Genomic DNA, 18,060 nt, shown 5'->3' with positions numbered 1-18,060 from the left:
ATGCTATTTTTTGTTTAGAGAAATTAGAAAATCAAAGTGAGCTCAGCTTTAACAATTCATAGTGATTTAAAATGTATTTAAATAAAGTAGGAATTATACTATTATGAACTCTTTCTGGAAATATCAACTAATACGAAACTCGATTAAGAATTATAGTAAAATGGAGAGATTAATGTGGTATTGTATTTGTAAAACTTTATACTTAATTAGTTTTTATAAAAACAATCCCTTAGCGATTGCCCAAGGGATATCCCTAAAGTTCCCAAAATAAAATTTAATGATGGCCATGAAATACCTATAATTGGCCTTGGAACTTGGAATGTAAGTATTATTCAAGGGTATTTGTTTGCTTAATAATTTGCAACTATTTTAAATTTTTTTAAATTTATTATTACTGCTAAATTATTTATAATCTATTTTTGCATTTTCTGAACTACACTTAAAATAGAAATAATTATTTTAAAGGGGTTGAAATTCAAAACTAACGGTTGCGATCGCTCAGCTGTTTTTTACTAACCACTGCAGCCCTGTTTAAAAAGCTTTTCCTGCGTTTTTTATAAGCTTTAGAGGCTTATAAAACTGGCCACCAGCTGGGCGACATTGTTCAGTTCTGTTTTAGACAAGTGCCGTCGTTGTATTATATATATTTATAATTCTTACCGGTTAAATAAGGGAAGCAAACAGCAAACAAAATGGCACCCAATGTACCCAACGTTAAGTTCAACAACGGCAAGGAGATCCCCATCATTGGTCTGGGAACCTGGGGTGTAAGTAGAACATGCAATAAATTCTAGTAAATTCTAGACTAAAATCAATTAAATAGCACTTGAGCACCCCCTAATCGCAGTAGTTTTCCGCTGCCCACGACTTCCCGTTTTTTGCTTAGTTCTCTTTTGCACTAAAGACAGACAAAAAATAAAATTAAAATGAGAGAGATAAAATAGCAACACGCGTTGTACAGCCTGATAGTTTGCCGGTTGTGTTTGTTAGTATTTTTTTTTATATTTTTAAATTTTATTTTGTATGTGTGGAAGTGTTGAATCTGGCAGCAATACTATGAAATTAACTAATGCTCTATAATTATTAGTTTTCAATGATTTGAGGATCTTTCTGGAGCTTCTGGCCAAGCCAAGGTGACCCTTTTATGCCCCACTTAAGTTTGTGGAATATTTTACAAATATTTGCCGCATCATCACCTTGATGTACACTCTACATGAATTTATATACATATATATATAGTTTGATAAACATTCCTTATCTGAAGTGGTGAGGATTTATTAAACAAGATTGTTACAGTTTTTTATGAGAGTTCTTTACTAGAAAGGGGAGTGGTTTTAGGTTCTAAACAAGCCCCTCAAAGCGAAAACATTCATTTTCATTATACTCAAAGCTCTAGGTAAATTGAAATTCCTAAACATATAGTATTCAGTATTCAGATTATAGTGTAACAATTGCTGATAAGCTGAGCTTAATTAGCAAGGGTATTATAAGGGTATTTCTGTATTTGGCCTTATCTATTGCAATCGTTAAATGCCTAATATTATTCAGCACAATTAATGATTTATTAAAGTCATAAATTAGAAGGTCAAAGTTTATACAAATTATGTCAAAATTAAATGAACTTTTTTTGAACCAACATTCTTCTCAATATAAGCTTCCGTTTTCATTTGATATTACAAATATTTTATAAAATATTCCTAATGAAATCTCTTAAATTATAATTGATTAAAAATGAAGGTACTAAGAGGACTGATAAGTAAAGCCAAGATAGGCCGACTTCTTTAGAAATATTGTGAAATTTCGTTGCTATGATGACGTTTGAAGTGGAAAACATTCCAGAAGCCCTTCATTTCTTATTGAGAATATAAATGTTCACTTTTTATAATACAAAATTATTAAATAAAAATAACAGAAATAATTTAAATAAATATTTTAAAAGTCTAAACATACTTATTCCAATTATTTTTATATTTCCAATTCCTTAAACTAATATTGATTTACATTTTTGCTTTTCCAGAGCCCCAAGGGTCAGGTTACTGAGGCTGTGAAAGTCGCCATCGATGCTGGCTACAGGCACATTGACTGTGCTCATGTCTACCAGAATGAAGATGAGGTTGGAGAGGGTGTTGAGGCCAAGATCAAGGAGGGCGTGGTCAAGCGGTAGGTCCTAAACCCTAAACATTTTATCTGCATTTCAATATTAAGCCACTTTCATTTCCAGCGAGGATCTCTTCATCACCAGCAAGGTGTGGAACACATTCCATAGCCCCAATCTGGTCAGGCCCGCTGTGGAGAAAACCCTGAGCGCTCTGAAGCTCAAGTATCTCGATCTTTACCTGATCCACTGGCCCATGGGCTTCAAGGAAGGTGGCGAGTTGTTCCCCGTCGATAAGGATGGCAAGACTGCCTATTCGGACGTTGATTATGTGGACACCTGGAAGGCCATGGAGAAGCTGGTGGAAGATGGTCTGGTCAAGTCCATTGGAGTGTCTAACTTCAACAAGAATCAGATTGAGCGCATTCTGGCTGTGGCCAAGATCGTGCCAGCCACCAACCAGGTCGAGTGCCATCCGTATCTGCCGCAGAAGAAACTGATGGACTACTGCAGGTCCAAGGGTATTACGATCACTGCCTACAGTCCTTTGGGCTCGCCCAACCGCCCCTGGGCCAAGGCTGGTGATCCGGTCATCCTGGAGGAACCTAAGGTGGATATTTTAGTAATATTTAAAAATAAACATAAATTTACATAACATTTTTAATCATAGATCAAGGAACTGGCAGCCAAGAAGAACAAGACCCCGGGACAGATTCTTATCCGTTACCAAATCCAGCGCGGCAATATTGTGATTCCCAAGTCTGTGACCAAGGATCGCATTGAGTCCAATTTTGAGGTCTTTGACTTTGTGTTGACACCCGCGGAGGTCGAGATCATTGAGAGCTTCGAGTGCAACGGTCGCCTGGTTGCCTTGGTGGAGTAAGTTTCAAAAGAAATTTAATTTTTTTATTTATAAATTTATTATTTTGAAAGGTTTTTCTATTTACCTTAATTTGTCATTTTCTATTGTCCTTTTATTTATATTTATATAGCATTGGTACCCATAAGCACTATCCATTTCACGAAGAGTTTTAAGCCTCAAGAAATCGATATTTGCCAGGCAAATAATTTCAAAGAATTCTTATAAATGAGAAAACCCAAGAAATCCAAAACCATTGAAAGGCAAACAATTATCAGCAAGTGAAGCCGATCTTTATAAACAAGTACATGGTGTTTATACATACAAGTATATGTGTTATTAGTTTACCCTCTCTTGCTTGTATATTTTAGTTGCCTTGTTTATAGACATAAACCAAATAGTTTGCTACTAAATCTAGTTAGATAACAGCTCCTAGTTGCTTTCTAGTTGTGTTAATTTTGTTAATACAGTTTTTTGTGATTTAATAATTTAAGAATAAAATACTAATAATGATTCTTTTATATTTACAGCCACCAGCGTCATCCCCACCATCCCTTTGCAAGGGACGAATACTAAATGTCAACCCGGTGCACAATTTTAATGTATAATTTCTTACACAAATAACCTTAAATCGTATGCATAAAAAATAATATATATAAAACTAATTGGTGTGTTTTTTCGGGGATCAGATAATCTGAATATGTTCAGTTTATAGTGAATAAAGGGGAAAGCTTATTATTATTTCTTAGATACAAAAAAAGCTTTAGGAAAATGTCTTTTGGTTTTTTTGGTACTAAATATTTTGTAATCTTAAAATTTGTACTTTTAACAAAATGTTAAAAACATATTAATGAGGCCTAACCAAACTAAAATAATTTTACCTGAATGGTGCTGTACTGAGACATTCTTTATTATAAAATATATTAAATATTATTAAATACATAGATATATTATAAAAAAGCCGCTAGAAAAAATTGCCAATTACTGGCTTTCCATCCCTTTAATATATATTAAAGAAATATACATAGATAATCAGAAAACTAAAAAATATAAAGATATACCATTAAAGATAAATAAAATAAGAGTTCAAAAAAATCTCCAAACTAACTAAGAGAGTGTGTCTGCAACAACAAAAAAGACTTACCTGATTAGAGAGAAATAGCTACACGTGGAATGTTTTGATTACATGCCCCTGCAACCCTGAAAAAGTTTTCAAAAAGTATTTAAACAGCCAACCACTGAGTAACGCCGTTCAGTTTTCCCTGAAAGTGACGTAGAAGTAGACCTACTGTATTATATAGCCTTAACCCCTATCAATCCTTATCTTACAAAATGGCTCCCACAGTACCAAAAGTTAAATTCAACAACGGCCAGGAGATACCCATCCTTGGGCTGGGAACCTGGGGCGTAAGTAGAACATTAATTTCTTAGATTTATAAAGTTTGGATGATAGATATTATTATTATATTTTTAACATTAGTCTGAAAGCCTTATTGGCTCTGTCTGCGTTCATTTTAATAGGGGATTTAACTTCCTTTCTAAAGTGAAATTAAAATCTTTCTAACCTTTTAGCCAAGGTGACCTTTTCTCCCTTCTTGGGAATTTCACAAACGTCTCAAATATGTGCTGCATCACCATCTGATATACCAGACATACAGCCATAGATTTGGGCCACATTGTCTGACGTTATTTCAAACTCGGTTGATAAACATTATTCTTATCTGAAGTGGAGGTTTCCTAAACACTACAGTCTCACTGAATATGGTTATAGGTTTAACTCTTAGTGCATGTACATGTGTATAGGTATAATCACGGAAAGACGAGCCCCCTAAAATGAAATCTATAATTTACGTAAGACTCGCACCGGCAAAGCTCTAGGTAAAATTAAATTTATAAACTAAAAATCTATTTAGATCAAGTGGAAAAACTGCTGATTAGAAGTGCTTAAATGGCAAGGGTATTATTAGGGTATGTTTTTCTTATCTTTTACAATTTTACCTATTATTATAACATACAATCAACATTGAAGAATTTTATTTTGAAAGAATTATAAATTAAACAGGAGAGCTACATTTTATTCAATATTCTAACTCAAATCAATTTTTATATTTTCATTAATGATAAGCGACGTCAAGTGGCAGATAAATGTTGGTTGTGAAATTGTGAATTAAAAGCTGCAAATGTACTCAAAATCTTTAGATACAGTTTGTTCCAGAAAACCTTATTTTCTGATTTAAAGTATTACTTGCAAATATCAAGTGCAGTCATAAAAATGTTAAGCTATGTAATAGCACAAACATGTATCCAAAAGATTTCAATTTTAAAATTACAGAATAATCAATAATTTGTTTATTTTTTACTTATTCTATCAAGAGCCCCAAAGGTCAGGTTACCGAGGCTGTGAAAAACGCCATCGATGCTGGCTACAGGCACATTGACTGTGCTCATGTCTACCAAAATGAAGACGAGGTTGGAAAGGCCGTGGAGGCCAAGATCAAGGAGGGCGTGGTTAAGCGGTTGGTTTATAACTTATTTCCTTTTCGTGTTTTGTATTAAACCACTTCCATTCCCAGCGAGGATCTTTTCATCACCAGCAAAATTTGGAACACATTCCACAGTCCCAATCTGGTCAGGGGAGCTTTGGAGAATACTCTTAGCGCTCTGAAGCTCAAGTATCTCGATCTCTATCTGCTCCACTGGCCAATGGGTTTTCAGGAGGGTGGCGAACTGATCCCAGTCGATGAGAACGGCAAGACTCTGTTTTCTTCAGTCGATTATGTGGATACCTGGAAGGCCTTAGAGAAGCTAATAAGAGGCAACTCGAGCGCGTTCTGGCGGTGGCCAAGATCATACCAGTAACCAACCAGGTGGAGAGTCACCCATATCTGAATCAGAAGAAACTGATTGACTTCTGCAGGTCGAAGGGTATTACGATCACCGCATACAGTCCCTTGGGCTCTCCCAGCCGCTTTTCGGCTGGCGATCCTAAGATTGTCCTGGAGGAGGCAAAGGTAAATTTTAGAGATGTTTTTAAATTATTTGTAGAGTAAATAAAAACCCTTCTTACCTTACTTTTTATATAGATCAAGGCGATTGCCGCCAAGAAGAACAAGACTCCTGGACAGATTCTTATTCGTTACCAGATCCAGCGCGGTGTTATCGTAGTGCCCAAATCGGCGACCAAGAGCCGCATTGAGTCGAACTTCCAGGTCTTTGACTTTGAGCTAACACCCGAGGAAGTCGAAATCATAGACAGCTTGGAGTGCAACGGTCGTGTGGTTCCTGTTCTGCAGTAAGTAATCAATTTTGATTTAAAATATTAAAATGATCCTATTTCCTAGCAAGTATAAATCTTGAATAATTCTATATTTTCCAAGCAAACAATAATTCACAAAAAAACAATCTTTGCTTAAAGTGTTTATGTGTGCTTTATGTTTTCTAATTTTCACTGTCTTTTTCTTCTTGAATTAAAAGTCGTAGATTAGCATAAATAATATGCTCTATTAATATAAATAATAAATAATCTTTTAATATTTACAGATTTGCTGGCCACCCCCATCATCCCTTCGAAAACGATGAATACTAAAAGAAAAATAAACTCCGTAGTCAAATATTATAGTTTGTTACACAATCATATAATCCCAAATCGTATGAATAAACAGAAGCGAAAGTATTTTGTGTATCCCACATTTCTTTAAAACTGGCTGTCTAAATAAACCGTTCCCGTGTGTCTTAATTCAATTGTTCAAAAATCGGCTAATGCACCTCTGACGTATAATTCCGACACGAGCACGCAATTTACGTAAAGTCAAAATATCTAACAAGTGTTTAAGCCAAGCTAAGAACAAATATTTTGCACAGTTGTTTCTCTAATAGGTATTTAAAGGAGGTATTTGTTTGGACATATATAGTATAGTTCAGACAGTTTGCTTAGTTTTTGTCTTATTTTCGTGGCAACAATGGAAGTACCAAATGTTGTTTAGCAAATGAAATTCGCAAGCTATACAAAAGCATCTAGGCAAATAGCCGAAATACAGCGAGACTCCCGGGCCAGGGTATAAAAGGCCTCAAATCCCAAATTTGGGCAACAGATCTTTTTGATCCGACTCCCGGTCTCTTGGAGGATCATGCGCTTGATTTTCGTCGCGGTTGTGGCCGCTCTCTTGGCCCTCGCAGCGGCCCAATCCCAATCCCAAACGGTTACGGCGGTGGCTACCCCGGATATTAAGCCCCAGCCGTGTTGTGAAAGTGTTCGACAAACTTTAATAGACATCCGAAAGGATATCCGTCTGTGGCTGCTGGATAGGCTCTTCGGAAAGCTAATCCTACTTCATGACGGCGAATTGCTCGGAAATCCAAATTACGTGAACTGTGCCAACGGAAAAAAGAATCTTGAAATATCAAATGAAAGTTCTAATATCTTCGACGAAATATATGGTCAATCCATTGATGGCCAGACAACTTCTGATGATATTAACGATGATGGAGTGTCTAGCCAGCCCTCATCCTCAACTACAACTACTACAACAACCTCAAATGAGGGTCAGTCTTCCGAACCCGTTGTAGAAAGCACTTCGGGAAGCTCCTCCAACGAAAATGGCAGCTCAAGCCAGTCTTCGTCCACGACTACGACTACCACGACAACTTCTGCTGATGAGGGACAAGCTAGCACTGTTCCTGCTGTTGAGATCACTGAGGGAAGCTCCTCCAATGATAATGGCAGCTCAAGCCAGTCTTCGTCCACGATTACGACTACCACGACCACTTCTACAGATGAGGGACAATCTAGCACCTCTTCCGACCCGGTCGTCGAAGTGACTTCGGGAAGCTCCTCCACCGATAATGGCAGCTCAAGCCAGTCTTCGTCCACGACTACGACTACCACGACCACTTCTACAGATGAGGGACAATCTAGCACTGGTCCTGCTGTTGAGATCACTGAGGGAAGCTCCTCCAATGATAATGGCAGCTCAAGCCAGTCTTCGTCCACGACTACGACTACCACAACAACTTCTGCTGATGAGGGACAATCTAGCACTGTTCCTGCTGTTGAGATCTCTCAGGGAAGCTCCTCAAACGATAATGGCAGCTCAAGCCAGTCTTCGTCCACGACAACGACCACCACGACCACTTCTACAGATGAGGGACAATCTAGCACCTCTTCCGACCCGGTCGTCGAAGTGACTTCGGGAAGCTCCTCCACCGATAATGGCAGCTCAAGCCAGTCTTCGTCCACGACTACGACTACCTCGACAACTTCTACAGGTGAGGGACTATCTAGCACTGTTCCTGCTGTTGAGATCGCTGAGGGAAGCTCCACCAACGATAATGGCAGCTCAAGCCAGTCTTCGTCCACGACTACGACCACCACGACAACTTCTGCAGATGAGGGACAATCTAGCACCTCTTCCGACCCGGTCGTCGAAGTGACTTCGGGAAGCTCCTCCACCGAAAATGGCAGCTCAAGCCAGTCTTCGTCCACGACTACGACTACCACGACAACTTCTACAGATGAGGGACAATCTAGCACTGGTCCTGCTGTTGAGATCACTGAGGGAAGCTCCTCCAATGATAATGGCAGCTCAAGCCAGTCTTCGTCCACGACTACGACTACCTCGACAACTTCTACAGGTGAGGGACTATCTAGCACTGTTCCTGCTGTTGAGATCGCTGAGGGAAGCTCCTCAAACGATAATGGCAGCTCAAGCCAGTCTTCGTCCACGACAACGACCACCACGACCACTTCTACAGATGAGGGACAATCTAGCACCTCTTCCGACCCGGTCGTCGAAGTGACTTCGGGAAGCTCCTCCACCGATAATGGCAGCTTAAGCCAGTCTTCGTCCACGACTACGACTACCACGACAACTTCTGCTGATGAGGGACTATCTAGCACTGTTCCTGCTGTTGAGATCTCTCAGGGAAGCTCCTCAAACGATAATGGCAGCTCAAGCCAGTCTTCGTCCACGACTACGACTACCACGACAACTTCTTCAGATCAGGGACAATATATCACCTCTTCCGACCCGGTCGTCGAAGTGACTTCGGGAAGCTCCTCCACCGATAATGGCAGCTTAAGCCAGTCTTCGTCCACGACTACGACTACCTCGACAACTTCTACAGATGAGGGACAATCTAGCACTATTCCTGCTGTTGAGATCGCTGAGGGAAGCTCGACCAACGATAATGGCAGCTCAAGCCAGTCTTCGTCCACGACTACGACTACCACGACAACTTCTACAGATGAGGGACAATCTAGCACTGTTCCTGCTGTTGAGATCGCTGAGGGAAGCTCCACCAACGATAATGGCAGCTCAAGCCAGTCTTCGTCCACGACTACGACTACCTCGACAACTTCTACAGATGAGGGACAATCTAGCACTGTTCCTGCTGTTGAGATCGCTGAGGGAAGCTCCACCAACGATAATGGCAGCTCAAGCCAGTCTTCGTCCACGACTACGACTACCACGACAACTTCTTCAGATCAGGGACAATCTAGCACCTCTTCCGACCCGGTCGTCGAAGTGACTTCGGGAAGCTCCTCCACCGATAATGGCAGCTCAAGCCAGTCTTCGTCTACGACTACGACTACCACGACCACTTCTACAGATGAGGGACAATCTAGCACTGTTCCTGCTGTTGAGATCGCTGAGGGAAGCTCCACCAACGATAATGGCAGCTCAAGCCAGTCTTCGTCCACGACTACGACTACCACGACAACTTCTTCAGATCAGGGACAATCTAGCACCTCTTCCGACCCGGTCGTCGAAGTGACTTCGGGAAGCTCCTCCACCGATAATGGCAGCTCAAGCCAGTCTTCGTCCACGACTACGACTACCACGACCACTTCTACAGATGAGGGACAATCTAGCACTGTTCCTGCTGTTGAAATCACTGAGGGAAGCTCCTCCAACGATAATGGCAGCTCAAGCCAGTCTTCGTCCACGACTACGACTACCTCGACAACTTCTACAGATGAGGGACAATCTAGCACTGTTCCTGCTGTTGAGATCGCTGAGGGAAGCTCCACCAACGATAATGGCAGCTCAAGCCAGTCTTCGTCCACGACTACGACTACCTCGACAACTTCTACAGATGAGGGACAATCTAGCACTGTTCCTGCTGTTGAGATCACTGAGGGAAGCTCCTCAAACGATAATGGCAGCTCAAGCCAGTCTTCGTCCACGACTACGACTACCTCGACCACTTCTACAGATGAGGGACAATCTAGCACTGTTCCTGCTGTTGAGATCGCTGAGGGAAGCTCCACCAACGATAATGGCAGCTCAAGCCAGTCTTCGTCCACGACTACGACTACCTCGACCACTTCTACAGATGAGGGACAATCTAGCACTGTTCCTGCTGTTGAAATCACTGAGGGAAGCTCCTCCAACGATAATGGCAGCTCAAGCCAGTCTTCGTCCACGACTACGACTACCTCGACAACTTCTACAGATGAGGGACAATCTAGCACTGTTCCTGCTGTTGAGATCGCTGAGGGAAGCTCCACCAACGATAATGGCAGCTCAAGCCAGTCTTCGTCCACGACTACGACTACCTCGACAACTTCTACAGATGAGGGACAATCTAGCACTGTTCCTGCTGTTGAGATCACTGAGGGAAGCTCCTCAAACGATAATGGCAGCTCAAGCCAGTCTTCGTCCACGACTACGACTACCTCGACCACTTCTACAGATGAGGGACAATCTAGCACTGTTCCTGCTGTTGAGATCGCTGAGGGAAGCCCCACCAACGATAATGGCAGCTCAAGCCAGTCTTCGTCCACGACTACGACTACCTCGACAACTTCTACAGATGAGGGACAATCTAGCACTGTTCCTGCTGAGGGAAGCTCCACCAACGATAATGGCAGCTCAAGCCAGTCTTCGTCCACGACTACGACTACCTCGACAACTTCTACAGATGAGGGACAATCTAGCACTGTTCCTGCTGTTGAGATCGCTGAGGGAAGCTCCACCAACGATAATGGCAGCTCAAGCCAGTCTTCGTCCACGACTACGACTACCACGACAACTTCTTCAGATCAGGGACAATCTAGCACCTCTTCCGACCCGGTCGTCGAAGTGACTTCGGGAAGCTCCTCCACCGATAATGGCAGCTCAAGCCAGTCTTCGTCCACGACTACGACTACCACGACCACTTCTACAGATGAGGGACAATCTAGCACTGTTCCTGCTGTTGAAATCACTGAGGGAAGCTCCTCCAACGATAATGGCAGCTCAAGCCAGTCTTCGTCCACGACTACGACTACCTCGACAACTTCTACAGATGAGGGACAATCTAGCACTGTTCCTGCTGTTGAGATCGCTGAGGGAAGCTCCACCAACGATAATGGCAGCTCAAGCCAGTCTTCGTCCACGACTACGACCACCACGACAACTTCTACAGATCAGGGACAATCTAGCACTGTTCCTGCTGTTGAGATCACTGAGGGAAGCTCCTCAAACGATAATGGCAGCTCAAGCCAGTCTTCGTCCACGACTACGACTACCACGACCACTTCTACAGATGAGGGACAATCTAGCACTGTTCCTGATGTTGAAATCACTGAGGGAAGCTCCTCCAACGATAATGGCAGCTCAAGCCAGTCTTCGTCCACGACTACGACTACCTCGACAACTTCTACAGATGAGGGACAATCTAGCACCTCTTCCGACCCGGTCGTCGAAGTGACTTCGGGAAGCTCCTCCACCGATAATGGCAGCTCAAGCCAGTCTTCGTCTACGACTACGACTACCACGACAACTTCTGCAGATGAGGGACAATCTAGCACTGTTCCTGCTGTTGAGATCACTGAGGGAAGCTCCTCAAACGATAATGGCAGCTCAAGCCAGTCTTCGTCCATGACTACGACTACCTCGACAACTTCTACAGATGAGGGACAATCTAGCACTGTTCCTGCTGTTGAGATCACTGAGGGAAGCTCCTCAAACGATAATGGCAGCTCAAGCCAGTCTTCGTCCACGACTACGACTACCTCGACCACTTCTACAGATGAGGGACAATCTAGCACTGTTCCTGCTGTTGAGATCGCTGAGGGAAGCTCCACCAACGATAATGGCAGCTCAAGCCAGTCTTCGTCCACGACTACGACTACCTCGACAACTTCTACAGATGAGGGACAATCTAGCACTGTTCCTGCTGTTGAGATCGCTGAGGGAAGCTCCACCAACGATAATGGCAGCTCAAGCCAGTCTTCGTCCACGACTACGACCACCACGACAACTTCTGCAGATGAGGGACAATCTAGCACCTCTTCCGACCCGGTCGTCGAAGTGACTTCGGGAAGCTCCTCAAACGATAATGGCAGCTCAAGCCAGTCTTCGTCCACAACTACGACCACCACGACAACTTCTGCAGATGAGGGACAATCTAGCACTGTTCCTGCTGTTGAGATCACTGAGGGAAGCTCCTCAAACGATAATGGCAGCTCAAGCCAGTCTTCGTCCACGACTACGACTACCACGACAACTTCTACAGATGAGGGACAATCTAGCACTGTTCCTGCTGTTGAGATCACTGAGGGAAGCTCCTCCACCGATAATGGCAGCTCAAGCCAGTCTTCGTCTACGACTACGACTACCACAACAACTTCTGCAGATGAGGGACAATCTAGCACTGTTCCTGCTGTTGAGATCACTGAGGGAAGCTCCTCAAACGATAATGGCAGCTCAAGCCAGTCTTCGTCCACGACTACGACTACCACGACAACTTCTACAGATGAGGGACAATCTAGCACTGTTCCTGCTGTTGAGATCACTGAGGGAAGCTCCTCCACCGATAATGGCAGCTCAAGCCAGTCTTCGTCTACGACTACGACTACCACAACAACTTCTGCAGATGAGGGACAATCTAGCACTGTTCCTGCTGTTGAGATCACTGAGGGAAGCTCCTCAAACGATAATGGCAGCTCAAGCCAGTCTTCGTCCACGACTACGACTACCACGACCACTTCTACAGATGAGGGACAATCTAGCACTGTTCCTGCTGTTGAAATCACTGAGGGAAGCTCCTCCAACGATAATGGCAGCTCAAGCCAGTCTTCGTCCACGACTACGACTACCTCGACAACTTCTACAGATGAGGGACAATCTAGCACCTCTTCCGACCCGGTCGTCGAAGTGACTTCGGGAAGCTCCTCCACCGATAATGGCAGCTCAAGCCAGTCTTCGTCCACGACTACGACCACCACGACAACTTCTGCAGATGAGGGACAATCTAGCACCTCTTCCGACCCGGTCGTCGAAGTGACTTCGGGAAGCTCCTCCACCGATAATGGCAGCTCAAGCCAGTCTTCGTCCACAACTACGACCACCACGACAACTTCTGCAGATGAGGGACAATCTAGCACTGTTCCTGCTGTTGAGAACACTGAGGGAAGCTCCTCAAACGATAATGGCAGCTCAAGCCAGTCTTCGTCTACGACTACGACTACCACAACAACTTCTGCAGATGAGGGACAATCTAGCACTGTTCCTGCTGTTGAGATCACTGAGGGAAGCTCCTCAAACGATAATGGCAGCTCAAGCCAGTCTTCGTCCACGACTACGACTACCACGACAACTTCTACAGATGAGGGACAATCTAGCACTGTTCCTGCTGTTGAGATCACTGAGGGAAGCTCCTCCACCGATAATGGCAGCTCAAGCCAGTCTTCGTCTACGACTACGACTACCACAACAACTTCTGCAGATGAGGGACAATCTAGCACTGTTCCTGCTGTTGAGATCACTGAGGGAAGCTCCTCAAACGATAATGGCAGCTCAAGCCAGTCTTCGTCCACGACTACGACTACCACGACCACTTCTACAGATGAGGGACAATCTAGCACTGTTCCTGCTGTTGAAATCACTGAGGGAAGCTCCTCCAACGATAATGGCAGCTCAAGCCAGTCTTCGTCCACGACTACGACTACCACGACCACTTCTACAGATGAGGGACAATCTAGCACTGTTCCTGCTGTTGAAATCACTGAGGGAAGCTCCTCCAACGATAATGGCAGCTCAAGCCAGTCTTCGTCCACGACTACGACTACCTCGACAACTTCTACAGATGAGGGACAATCTAGCACCTCTTCCGACCCGGTCGTCGAAGTGACTTCGGGAAGCTCCTCCACCGATAATGGCAGCACAAGCCAGTCTTCGTCTACGACTACGACTACCACGACCACTACTACAGATGAGGGACAATCTAGCACTGTTCCTGCTGTTGAGATCACTGAGGGAAGCTCCTCCAACGATAATGGCAGCTCAAGCCAGTCTTCGTCCACGACTACGACTACCTCGACAACTTCTACAGATGAGGGACAATCTAGCACTGTTCCTGCTGTTGAGATCGCTGAGGGAAGCTCCACCAACGATAATGGCAGCTCAAGCCAGTCTTCGTCCACGACTACGACTACCTCGACAACTTCTACAGATGAGGGACAATCTAGCACTGTTCCTGCTGTTGAGATCGCTGAGGGAAGCTCCACCAACGATAATGGCAGCTCAAGCCAGTCTTCGTCCACGACTTCGACTACCACGACAACTTCTACAGATGAGGGACAATCTAGCACTGTTCCTGCTGTTGAGATCGCTGAGGGAAGCTCCACCAACGATAATGGCAGCTCAAGCCAGTCTTCGTCCACGACTACGACCAGCACGACAACTTCTGCAAATGAGGGACAATCTAGCACCTCTTCCAACCCGGTCGTCGAAGTGACTTCGGGAAGCTCCTCCACCGATAATGGCAGCTCAAGCCAGTCTTCGTCTACGACTACGACTACCACGACAACTTCTGCAGATGAGGGACAATCTAGCACTGTTCCTGCTGTTGAGATCACTGAGGGAAGCTCCTCCAACGATAATGGCAGCTCAAGCCAGTCTTCGTCCACGACTACGACTACCACGACCACTTCTACAGATGAGGGACAATCTAGCACTGTTCCTGTTGCAGAAGTCAGTCAAGGAAGCTCCTCCAAAGGCGGTAAATCTAGGTGGTCATCTACCAAAACAACTAAGACATATTCTTCAAAGACCTCAAAGACTCCCAAGAAAAGTGGAAAGTCTCGCAGAACTAGGACCACAACTGTGACATCCAGCTCGGACAACAATCAATCAGGAGCATCATCCCAGGATAGTTCCACACACAAAGGTGCCAATTCCAGCCAATCTTCAACGACAACTACAACCACGACGAGCGGAAGTAATCAGTCAAGCAGCTCATCTGTGCCACCTGTTGATGTTACAACAGGTGTTGATGTTACAACAGGTGTTAAAATTGGAAAATCTGGCTGGAAATCTACAAAAACAACGAAGACCTATTCGTCAAAGACCTCAAAGGTTCCCAAGTCAAGTGGAAAGTCTAGCTCTCACAAAACTACGACCACAACTGTGACATCCAGCTCGGACAACAGTCAATCAGGAGCGTCATCCTCTCCTATTGTGGAAGTTTCCCAAGAAAGTTCCGCAGACGAAGGTGTAAACTCCAGCCAATCTTCAACGACAACTACAACCACGTCGACGAGCGGAAGTAATCAGGGAAGCAGCTCATCTGTGCCACCTGTTGATGTCACCGCCGGTGTTAAAATTGGAAAATCTGGCTGGAAATCTACAAAAACAACTAAGACCTATTCGTCAAAGACCTCAAAGGTTCCCAAGTCAAGTGGAAAGTCTAGCTCTAGCAAAACTACAACAACAACTGTGACATCCAGCTCGGACAACAGTCAATCAGGAGCATCATCCTCTCCTATTGTGGAAGTTTCCCAAGAAAGTTCCGCAGACGAAGGTGTAAACTCCAGCCAATCTTCAACGACAACTACAACCACGTCGACGAGCGGAAGTAATCAGTCAAGCAGCTCATCTGTGCCACCTGTTGATGTTACAACAGGTGTTAAAATTGGAAAATCTGGCTGGAAATCTACGAAAACAACTAAGACCTATTCGTCAAAGACCTCAAAGGTTCCCAAGTCAAGTGGAAAGTCTAGCTCTAGCAAAACTACGACCACAACTGTGACATCCAGCTCGGACAACAGTCAATCAGGAGCATCATCCTCTCCTATTGTGAAAGTTTCCCAAGAAAGTTCCGCAGACGAAGGTGTAAACTCCAGCCAATCTTCAACGACTACTACAACCACGTCGACGAGCGGAAGTAATCAGGGAAGCAGCTCATCTGTGCCACCTGTTGATGTCACCGCCGGTGTTAAAATTGGAAAATCTGGCTGGAAATCTACAAAAACAACTAAGACCTATTCGTCAAAGACCTCAAAGGTTCCCAAGTCAAGTGGAAAGTCTAGCTCTAGCAAAACTACGACCACAACTGTGACATCCAGCTCGGACAACAGTCAATCAGGAGCATCATCCTCTCCTATTGTGAAAGTTTCCCAAGAAAGTTCCGCAGACGAAGGTGCCAACTCCAGCCACTCTTCAACGACAACTACAACCACGACGAGCGGAAGTAATAAGGGAAGCAGCTCATCTTTGCCTATAGTTGCCGTCACCACAGGTGTTAATGGAGGAAAATCCAGTTCGACAATTACTAAGATTACCAAGACCTACTCTTCGAAGACCTCAAAGATTCCCAACTCTGGGTCTAGCAAAACTACGACCACAACTGTGACATCCAGCTCGGACAACAGTCAATCAGGAGCATCATCCTCTCCTATTGTGAAAGTGTCTCTGGGAAGCTCCTCAGACGAAAGTGCAAATTCCAGTAAATCTTCAACGACAACTACAACCACGTCCACGAGCGGAAGTAATCAGGGAAGCAGCTCATCTGTGCCTATAGTTGACGTCACCGCAGGTGTTAATGGCGGAAAATCCAGCTCGACAATTACTAAGACAACAAAGACCTTCTCCTCAAAGTCATCTAGTCTTCCTGAATCGAGTGGAAAGACAAGCAAAACTGTGACCACAATTACAACGTCCAAGTCTTCTTCGGCGCCCAAGACAGAGACCAACTACTCGTGGTCAACTACATCAAAGAAATTGTCCGATCCCCTCAACACAATTTCTTGGACAAGCCGCTCGAGCAGCCAGCCTTCCACTGGGGAAACCACCTCTGTGAATAGCGAAGATTCATCAAACTCTTGGTCAAAGCTGATTAAACGAAGCACTGCGGGCATTTCATCAGACGATCACAGCAACGGTTTTGTTGTAGGTCCAGGAGGATCTCGTGGCGTCCAATCGTGGTCTCAGCGCTCAGGATTCTCCAGTGATGCCTCCGGTGTCCAAGGATCTCCCGACATTCGTTTCAGATATGCCAGAGGTCAGAATAGTCACGATGGACAGTCGCAGGACTCGCAATCGTGGACCAGGAGCTCCACAGGAGAGAGTGACAGCACGGATGGCGCAGAAGTATCCGTAGACGGCCAGAATGTGGATGATTCGGAGGGCAGCGACGGTTCGATGCAAGGTGGCTCCGTTCGCGGTTCCGGACAATATCCCTACTGGTGGGGTAACCAACGTTGGGTGGGCGTCGGAGCCCAGCCCAACTGGCGCTATGGATGGCGTCCATACAGGGCCGGTTGGGGAAGATGGAGCAATCAATATTAAAGCAAGTCCTTTTCCATGGACTAAGCCTCAAAAAAAGAGTGTTTGGCTTTAATTTATATGATTGTAAAATATATGCATTTGAATATTACTAATCGTATTTTCATTTGAGTTGATCGTAGTTTTACTATTGTTAATAGCGAAAAAGGCTCACCTATGTTCAAGTGAAAATATAAATAAGATTTTTTATGAAGATAGAAACGTATTAATAAAGTTTGGATTATTAAGGAATCGTGGAAAGGCTCAAGATACCAGGGGAACAAGTTTTGGAAATTTATAAATTACAAGAAATAAAGAGTAAAAGAAAAACTCAATATAATATTCTTAAAAAAGAAAATGTTAATAATTTTTTAGTCCAATCAAAGTTAAAAAATTGCATAACTAAGTCAAAAATCTATTAATTTAAATTCGGAAAGATTTTCTGGGTTTGTTTTTTCTAGGTTGACAAATCTGCATACTGAATTTTAAATTTTAAGAAATCAAATTTTTTGTTAATAATTGAAAATTTTAACGATGTAACCCCTTATGAAACTTTGAAAAAATGAAAAAAATTG

General features: G+C 43.8%; 2 protein-coding genes and 1 pseudogene across 5 annotated transcripts; all 3 read left to right on the top strand.

The window, feature by feature from the left end:
• The first annotated feature begins 34 nt into the window (after positions 1 to 34).
• LOC108073834 (Aldo-keto reductase 1B) lies at positions 35 to 3,619 on the top strand. Of its 4 annotated transcripts, XR_001770669.3 has the most exons (7): positions 35 to 177; positions 234 to 321; positions 2,018 to 2,160; positions 2,222 to 2,705; positions 2,766 to 2,974; positions 3,088 to 3,258; positions 3,485 to 3,619. XR_001770669.3 is itself a non-coding variant. In XM_017165613.3 (6 exons), the coding sequence occupies exons 1-6, from the start codon at positions 104 to 106 to the stop codon at positions 3,528 to 3,530; spliced, it is 1,044 nt and encodes a 347-aa protein (XP_017021102.2). In that variant the 5' UTR covers positions 35 to 103; the 3' UTR covers positions 3,531 to 3,619. The 4 variants fall into 4 exon arrangements, 2 of the variants coding, with proteins under 2 accessions (XP_017021102.2, XP_017021104.1); XM_017165613.3 differs by lacking the exon at positions 3,088 to 3,258; XR_001770670.3 differs by lacking the exons at positions 35 to 177; positions 234 to 321 and adding an exon at positions 604 to 767.
• A 631-nt stretch (positions 3,620 to 4,250) lies between these two features.
• On the top strand, positions 4,251 to 6,615 carry LOC108073872 (aldo-keto reductase family 1 member B1-like; annotated as a pseudogene).
• Positions 6,616 to 7,081: 466 nt separating this feature from the next.
• Positions 7,082 to 17,509, top strand: Muc68Ca (Mucin 68Ca). Its single transcript, XM_041777300.1, has 3 exons — positions 7,082 to 8,486; positions 8,586 to 10,549; positions 10,883 to 17,509. The coding sequence occupies exons 1-3, from the start codon at positions 7,082 to 7,084 to the stop codon at positions 17,507 to 17,509; spliced, it is 9,996 nt and encodes a 3,331-aa protein (XP_041633234.1).
• Positions 17,510 to 18,060: the final 551 nt, after the last annotated feature.

The sequence above is a fragment of the Drosophila kikkawai genome, chromosome 3L (genome assembly GCF_030179895.1).
Source record: "Drosophila kikkawai strain 14028-0561.14 chromosome 3L, DkikHiC1v2, whole genome shotgun sequence".
NCBI classification, from domain to species: domain Eukaryota; kingdom Metazoa; phylum Arthropoda; class Insecta; order Diptera; family Drosophilidae; genus Drosophila; species Drosophila kikkawai.
This window is presented reverse-complemented; position numbering and strand designations above follow the sequence as displayed.